General features: G+C 63.9%; 1 protein-coding gene across 1 annotated transcript in view; it reads left to right on the top strand.

The window, feature by feature from the left end:
- The first annotated feature begins 316 nt into the window (after positions 1–316).
- Positions 317–8,362, top strand: part of KCNIP1 (potassium voltage-gated channel interacting protein 1) — a 240,795-nt gene continuing 232,749 nt past the window's right edge. The window contains exon 1 of the mRNA XM_045826757.1: positions 317–966. Within this exon, the coding sequence (XP_045682713.1) occupies positions 879–966 (88 nt within the window). The 5' untranslated portion in view covers positions 317–878. The remainder of the gene's footprint in view (positions 967–8,362) is intronic.

Here is an 8,362-nt window from a genome sequence, read left to right as displayed (position 1 = left end):
GTGTGGGTGCTGGGCATTCCGTTGGCGTTGCCGAGGACTCCTTCCTTCATCAAGAAACGCCCGGATCACCCTCCTCTCCCACCCTGGTGAGAGCGCACAGACTCCCGCCCGCTCCGCAGGGACCGCGCAGCTGGAGCGCAGCAGCTGACTCCAGGTCACACGGAACACCTGGAGCTGGAGCCCGAGGAGGCGGTCAGAAGAGGCGGGAGAAAGCCCCCGCTGTGGGCGGGTGCTGCCCCCTCCGTCCAACCTCCCTGTGACTGAACCAGGCCCCTGGAGGCTGCTCGAAAACTTTCCACTGAGTGCCCAGCAGCAGCTTCCTGCTCTGCGGGGAGTTCCCCCGGATCCCGAGAGAGGCACGGAAAATTGATCGGTTAGATTAACCGGCGAGGAAAGGGCAGGAGAGCAGGCGGGGAAGCTGCGGAGCGGAGTGTTTTGCGTAGCAGTCCCCTCCCTTCTGACTGGAGTATTAATTGCTACATTACCACTGCCATGCAAGAAAGACAGTCAGCAAAGCCTGGGAGCGCGCCAGCTCCTCCCTCCCCGCTCTGCTCCGTTTCACTCTCCTCCTCGGTGCCCTCGGCGCGCCCCGTGCCGGGCAGCGCTGCCTGAACCCTGGCACCCCGAGGCCCTCCTGTGGGTCGGACCTGAGTGGAGGAGGAAAGGACGGAGGAAGGGAGCCGACGTCGTGCCGGGCAGGCTCTCTGGATGCAGAAGCCGGACTCACTGCAGAGGCAGCTGCACTGTTCCGGGAGATTCTGGGGTGCGTCCCTGTCTCGGGGTTCGCCCAGGCAGGCTGCGGGCTCCGGGGGCACGCGCCGCGGAAGCCTTCCCTTCTGGGCACGGACAGCAGAGCCCGCCTCCCCTCTGCCACCACCATGAGCGGCTGCTCCAAAAGATGCAAGCTCGGGTTCGTGAAATTTGCCCAGACCATCTTTAAGCTCATCACCGGGACCCTCAGCAAAGGTAGGAAGCCTGGCCTTGACCTTCGTTTTTTTTGTCTTGATGTGATCTGGCTGCTCGGGGAGCCTCGGCGTGGCAAGCGTGGCCATTCCGGTGTGTGCTCGGGTCTCGGAGGAGGCTGGGAGAAGCCGGTGGCTGAGACTCGGGGTTGCTGACACCCTGGGTCCTGGCTCGGAGCAGGCGGGCACCCAGCCAGGGAGCTCAGCTGGCTCTGATTGCCTGGGACTTCGGAAACGGCTTTGGTGGCGTGTGGCCGATGGGTGACAGGCGGGCAGGGAAGAGAACCCTTCCCAGAGCCCTGTGTGCTGCTTAGCCGTGAGTAGAGTTTCAAGAAGTTATCCTTGGAGTGTTGTGTGTTATTGATGAAAGGGATCAGGTGCGGTGGGCTGTGAGTAACTGCGGAGCAGAGACGCTGGAGGGGCCAGCAGGAGGCGGCAGGAGCCGTGGCCACCCCCCCGTGGTCCGTGGGCTCCGGTACTGACGTGCCGGGAGCTCTCTCTTGCCGGTTCCTGGTCCTGAGAGAGTGCTGCGTCTCTGGGGCTGCAGTCCAGCTTCTGCCTCCGGGGATCCCTGTCCCTCCGCGCCTCCTGCCTGTGCTGGTGTCTGTCTCCCCCACTTCTCTAAGAACCAGGGTGGCAGGCAGGTTGCCAGGCTAAGTGCCCGGCGGCCCAGAAGGGGTGGCTGTGGACTGAAGCCGGGACTGCGTGCCTGCGACTCGGCCCCGGGGGCAGAGGGGAGGCTGCACCTCGGGGGCCGCCGCTGCCTCTGCAACCCCATCTGCCCCTCTGACCAGGGAGGGCGAGGCGCTCGGAGACACTCTGGCAAACTTTCTGAAGATCATGTTGAAAGGGGGTGGCAGCAGCGTGATGTGGCTTCACTGGCTGAAAAAAAATGTCTTTTTAAATATTCACGCCCTGGTTCGGGATGCAAGGCTGGGCGGGGGGAGGCACTGGCAGCAGCAGGCAGGGGATGGGGGAAGGAGGGAGGCCCGCAGAGCTTGGGCAGGACTTGAAAGCCTAAAGGCTAGCGGAGAGGGCTGGTTGAGTGTGGCCAGCTGCCCAGCTGCCCCACGCACGGGTCTGGCCTGCAGCAGGTTGAAAGGCAGATGTGGGTGGTGGCGATGGTGAGGTTTTGCTTATCTCCTGTCTCAGGCCCTTTTGTCACTCCTGTCCTGTCCCGATGCTCTTCTGAAATGGGCCACTCCTCCTCCAGGAAGCCCAGGTGGACTGAGTGCCCAAGGCTGAGGGTCGGCTGAGGGTCGGCTGAGGGTCGGCTGCCCGGCAGAATTATCGGAGGCCCCGAGCATGCTGGACCGAGGGGCGGAGGAGAGTGCGGAGGGCTCAGGAGACCTCACAAAGTCCTGCTACTCAGTCCTCGCAGACGAACTGAGGGTCCCTGTCCCATACAGCCGGCACTGCGACCTCAGGATCTCGGGTGGGGGTGACGCGCAGCACCCTGCGCCAGCCTCTGCTTCCCGGAAGTGCAGCAGAAGGAGCTGGGGCCGGAGTTAGGAAACCTGGACCTCATCTCCGGCCCTGCTCCCTGGGCAAGCCCCTGCCTCCCTGTGCCTGCGCTTCCTCGTGTGTAAAACGTGTCCGTACCTCCTGCCTGTCTGCCCCCTCCTCCCCTGGCCCTGTCGCCAGGGTCCGGGCCGCTGAGACGGGGGCCCCTGTACGGAGTGTGCTGCAGTGGCCAGATGTGAGGGAGCGGTCGGGGGCTGAGGCGGGCCTGGGTCCCAAGCGGGTGCCCAGGCCGCCCCAAGGCAGGGCCAAGGGGCAGACGCCCCTGGGATTCAGCTGAGCGCGGTGGGTCTGTGCACTCCAGGCAGTGAGTGCCAGAGCGGGGAGAGAGCACCGGGAGGCGTGACGCCGCAGGAAGGGTGAGTGTGAGAACATGAGTCAGAGAGAGTGTGTGTGCAAAGGCGTGTGTGTGCGTGGGTGGGTGTGTGTATGAGGGAGAGAGGACGAGAGATGGAGAGAGGGGACGGATCGACGGCTGTCCGAGTTCACGAGCGTGAAGGTGGTGTCTTCTGCGTGTTTGCTCACAGTCGCTGGCTCGGGGTCTGTTCATTACCTCCCCGGTCGCACACTCCTCACTGGGCACACGGGCGAATGAGGCACAAGTCCTCCGTCCAGACACGCGCATTGGGGTGGGGGCACAGACAGAGGACACAGAACCACCTGGACCACACACTGCAGGGAGGTGTGGGGCCGGGGGCCGGCGCAGGGCTGCTGGGGAGGCGGCACCTAAGCTGAGTGAGCAGGAGAGCGGGGCTGGGCAGGGGAAAGGGGTGCCGGGCCCTGCAGAGAAACCAGCCGGCGGGCGGGGCGGGACAGCCCCCCCGCTCCTCGCAGAACCCCGGACACTGAAGGCCACACGGCTCGGACTGTGCTTCATGGGAACCCGCGCGGGGGACCTGGCCTGTCTCCGACCGGCGGCAGGCCGGAGTTGTCTGTAGCTGAGGCCCGGGGCGCTGGCCACGGCCGGTGGCAGGACGCGATCCTGTGCCCCCGCCCCACAGAGGGCACCCGGTGTCCACACAGCCCTGGCTCTGCGTCAGGCGTGCGCCGGAAGCTGGTGCGCTGCCCAGCCCAGGTGTTTGCTCAATGCTGGCTAAATGAATGGCCGTGGGAGCCGGGCCAGGCCCGGAGCAGGGCGCGGAAAAGATCTTTCTAATGTATAGACCAGCCCTGGGTGGATTTAGATTAGGCGCTTTGTGGACATATCACATTTGCTTAATGACGTCTGGTTTTAATTGTTTTCGCTTATTCATTATTCATTGCACCGACCGAGTCCTACTTTTGCAGTAATCCAACCCTTAGATTTTCTTTGTCCCTTTCGGGATTGAGTAACGTAAAGATTCTATAGGACCAGCTACCTCCTGCTGGCCCTAGGGACAACGTAGTGTGTCTTACCTGACTAGGGAACTCCTGGGGAGCAGGGTGAGCCAGCACTGCCCACCTCCCCACCCCCCGCCTGTACCTGGACCTTGGCTGCACCCCTCGGAGCCAGCCATCCCCTTTGCTGTGGGTCTAAGCCGCTCTGTGGCCTGGAGTGCTCATCGGCGCCCCTTTCAGAGGTGAACCGATCAGGTTCTTCCGCTCACGAGTCCCCTTGACCTTGAGCTTTTCCTCCATAGCCCCGACCACCGCACGGGATCCACCTTCCTCTAGGAACACGTTTGCCCGCAGCTGCGGACGTGGGCTCTGCGTCGGTGGGGACGGCGTGCGGCGTTACACACCACTGTTGCCTGCGCTCCTTGCCCAGCGCTCAGCCTGGAGTGGGTGCTTTGCGGTCGTGTTAAGTGAGCGGAGCAGACACCCGCCGGGGCCCACGACGGGGTTGAAGTCGCAGCTTCACAGGGCGCACCGTGCAGGCCCCTGTCCCGGCTGTGCAGCCCACGTGCTCCGAACTCTGTCCGTGCGCAGCCAGAGCGTGAGCCTCCCCGTGGGCGGCTCGTGCAGAGCTGTGCCTGAGTGTCCTCCGGCCTCGGGAAGGCCCTTACGTTGTCCCGACTCGTGGGTGGGTGGAGCTCTGGCATCCCCCACTCTGGCCCCTTCAGCTCCACTTTGATTTGCTTTACATGCTGGGTTTCTCTAAATTGAAAGAGAGAGAGAGAGAGAGCGCTCCTCTTGCTTAAAAAAAAAGTTCGCAAACCTGTAAGGCAGTGGGAAAGGCAGTCGGTGCCAGACTGGGGCACCCCGGGTCCTCGGCACAGTGGCGGGGACGCCTGGTGCTGGCCCGCACTGCTCTGGCCTCGGTTTCCCAAACTATCGGGCGGAACCGCGCGCCCGCCGTGCCGCACTAATGCGAGCGTGTGCATTCGGCTCCCTGCGCAGCTCCTGCTCAGGAGATGTTCTGGAGCTGCGGGAGCTGCTCCTCTCAGGGCTGTGAGGGCCTCCGGCCCAGACTCCTCACTCGCTGCTGGTTTCTCCAGTGCTGGGCACAGATTCAGGAAGGCGTCTCTAGTTTCTAGAACATTCCCTGCTTCCCCTCTCCTGCACTTGCTTTGCTAAGGCTCCTCCCCGCACTGAGATGGCTTGGAACCCTCTCCCACACCTGATTCCTTATTCGGAGTTCAGAGCATGGCTCCCCGAGATGGGTCTGCCCAGCTCTCTAACTCAGCAGAAGCCCAGCTCCTGACTTAGGGGACCAGTTAAACTAGGGGTCCAGGGGGCCCGCCTCTTCCTGTGCGCCCAGCTGCCCCACACCTCACGGAGCCCCTGGGGCTGCTGGTGCACGGCCTCCTTCTAGCCAGGGAGGTTTCAGCCCATTTCCTTCCGAACTTGGGGAACCCACCTGTCACCCCAGGCTGAGACGGGGCAGCCAGAGCAAGCAGGAGAATGGAATCCGATCCGGGAGAGCTTGCAGCGTGGTCCCGGCCACCCACGTGGCTGCAGGGTGGGCAGACGGTGTGCGGGCTGACCTTGTGAGATTTATGTCGGGACGAGGCCCCGGAGCCCCAACACCCACCACCCTCCCAGGCCCAGGCTGTTTCTCTCTGTGTGCGGCAGGACCTCAGCTCCAGGCCATCAGGGACGTGCCGTTCCTCTTGCCTCCTCCTCAACTGCCCTTCAGGGTCCTCAAGGAACTGCCTTCAAACCGGGGGATGGGTTCTTCCTTAAGGCAGGCTGGGCTCGAGTCCCAGCTCTTTCCGGCGTCTACCGGCTGTGGGAGCTTGAGGGAGTCATGCACCCTCCCCAAGCCAAGGCCCCTCGCTTTCACTTGCAGACAATAACATTATCAACTGCACCAGGCTGTTTTTCATTTAGTGAGGGTAATGCCAGTGATAGGCTGGCGGCTCTCAGGGTGACCCTGCACCTGCAAGTTGCAGAGAGCAAGGCCCTCCTTAAGCATTGTGACCCGGGTGCCTGTGTCCTCCCGCCTCTGCCCTCCCGCCTCTGCCCTGACCCTGACAGCAGGGACCGTTATCGCCATGGTCACAGATAAGGAGGCTGAACTATAGTTAAGCCAGGTGGCCCCGCTGGCAGAGCTGGAATTAGGACCAAGGCCCTGCGGTGGCCCAGACCAGGTGCACGCCTCTCGCCTCCACGGGGCTGGAGAAGGGGGCCCTGCAGGCGTGCCCGCCACCTCGGCCCCAGCAGAGACTGCCCCAGCTTCCCACTGACCTTGTAGGCGAGCTCGTCAAGTGCTGTTGCATCAGCCGAGTCACTTCAGGGCAGACACCTGTCTTGCAAGGGGCTGGGACATATTCCGTAATGTGACGTGGCCTGGGTTTAAAAAAATGCTTTATGGGGAAGGGGGACATGCCACAGGCTGAGGTCAGCAAGACAGCCACACGGTGCCTTTTGCTGAGGCACGCTAGGGCCCTGGCTCCTGCTGGGTGCTGCGAGCCTTCTGCACCCACGAAGGACCATCTCCCACGGCTCTCCCTTCTTATGGGACGCCTGTGAGACGTGGTCCTGTCGGTGGGGAAAGACACAGGGCTGGGGGCCGGGAAGCCTGGAATGGCAGCACTGACTGTGTACTGGCGTTCTCTGGGAGAGCAGTGGTCCTGCCGCTGTGGCCCGTGGGACCTGTGAGATGTGGCAGCGCCCCCTCCAAGGGGAGGAAGCCGCCTGTTTCTTGAGAGAAGTGTGCGCTTCCCTTCCCAGCGGGAGGCGAGAGTCTCCGTCAGTCACCCCAGGTCCCAGCCCGCTCACCGTGGGGGCAGCGCAGGTGGGCATCGGGGTGGTCTCAGGACAGCAGCACCGCCTCGCTGCGCCCAGGAACTTCTGTGTGCTCCCGCCTGGTCACGGGCAGAAGCTTCCATCCATCGCTGAGGCTTACGCCTGCCTCTCCGTTCCAGGCCGGAGCCGCCTGGGTGGGGCGTGTGCTCACCTTGGCTCCCCCCGGGGCCAAGCAGCCCCGACTGCAGGCCCTGGGTCTCTCACCCTTGCCCCTCGGTGGCGGGCCCTCCACTCCCGTATCCATTTTGCTGGCCAGCTGCTCTCTCAGGTCCCCACAGTCCCATGGCAGAGGGGAGAGAGGAAGGAGCGCCCTCCCCCCACCTGCCAGGCTGTCCTCTCCCCCGGGGAACCCGCAGCAGCAGGAATAACGGCTCAGGGCTGCTCATCCTCGCAGTGCAGCACGGACGTCCTGGTGACGTCAGGACCAGGAGGGAGCGGCTAGTTGTTCCCAATGACAAGTAGCTGGCAGTGGGCCCCTTTGGCGGGCAGGAGGGCACCTTGGGCTGCGATACCAAGGCACAGGGTGGCGTGGATCGAGCCAGGTCTTGACGAGCCTTCAGAGGACCTGGCCACGTCCGTGTGACCCTCAGCACTCCTAGGGCAGCAGGAGCTTCCAGGCCCCAGAACCCTCCCTGCGCCGCCTGTCTCACCAGGCCCCGCGTCCTGAGAGCCATCGGTTCCCGAGTGCGGGTGCGGTGGAGCCCGGCAGCCTCAGAGGGCAGCACGATGCCGGCACAGAAGCCACAGCTCTGCGCCCAGACGGCCCTCGGCCCAGGCCCAGGCCTGTCGAGTGCTGACAGGTGACAGGACAGCCCCGGACAAGCCACTTCCCACCCATGTCTCTGTCCTCCCGTGGAAAATGGGCCCGTCACTGCCACCACGCAGGGCCTCCGGGAGCCCGAGACGGTGCCTGTGACGCTCGCAGTTCAGTTCCCAGCACGTAGCAGCTGCCCCATGCAAACCAAGTTCCCACTCTTCTCCCCTCCTCGTCTTGTTGAACTTGGACCTGTCGCCAGGAGGAAGGAGGCAGAGCCGAGACGGAAACGGGCCCTGGGTCCAGTCTTCTCCCAGCGCTTCTGTGCCTCCAGAGCGGCCCCCACCCTCACCCTCAGCCACTCTCAATCACAGGTTCTGGAATCTGGCCTCGCCGGCCGCTGAGATGGCCCTTCTTATTCGGGGTTCACGTGTTTCCCGGTCACCCCTCCAGCCCAGGGCGCATGAGCTCCGCATAAGCATATGCAGTGTGGGGCTGGGGTCAGAGCCTCCTGCACCCTCAGGGGAGGTTGAATAAATGATGACGGACACTTCCGCTGCTCAGCGCCTCCGGCCGCGTGCCTGGAGTCCCCCTGTGAGGCCTGCTCTTGGCTGGGCTGGTTCGGGGGCTCCCATGCCCCACTTCCCTGACCTGAGTTTCTGCGCCGGGTTTGACAGAAGCGACCGGCCAGAATGACCTTGCTGAGATTGGGAGGTCAGTGCAAGCCCTGGCCAGAATGACCTTGCTGAGATTGGGAGGTCAGTGCAAGCCAGACCGAGGGCCTGGTCCCCCTCCCCTGTCCAGTTCCCGAGTGCTCTGTCGGCCTGTCCCCTCGGCAGCTGGCCCGTCCCCTGCAGCTGGTCGCTGTCCATCTGCACCCCAACCAGAACGGCAGGAGGGAGGACCCAGAGAGCTGGGGGAGGGTCTTTCATGGAGAGGAAGCCGAGAAGGGGAG

Source organism: Phyllostomus hastatus, unplaced genomic scaffold (genome assembly GCF_019186645.2).
Source record: "Phyllostomus hastatus isolate PE091 unplaced genomic scaffold, TTU_PhHast_1.1 phas_contig_150, whole genome shotgun sequence".
Taxonomy (NCBI): Eukaryota; Metazoa; Chordata; class Mammalia; order Chiroptera; family Phyllostomidae; genus Phyllostomus; species Phyllostomus hastatus.
The sequence above is the reverse complement of the archived record's forward strand: the minus strand, read 5'-3'. Positions and strand labels throughout refer to the sequence as shown.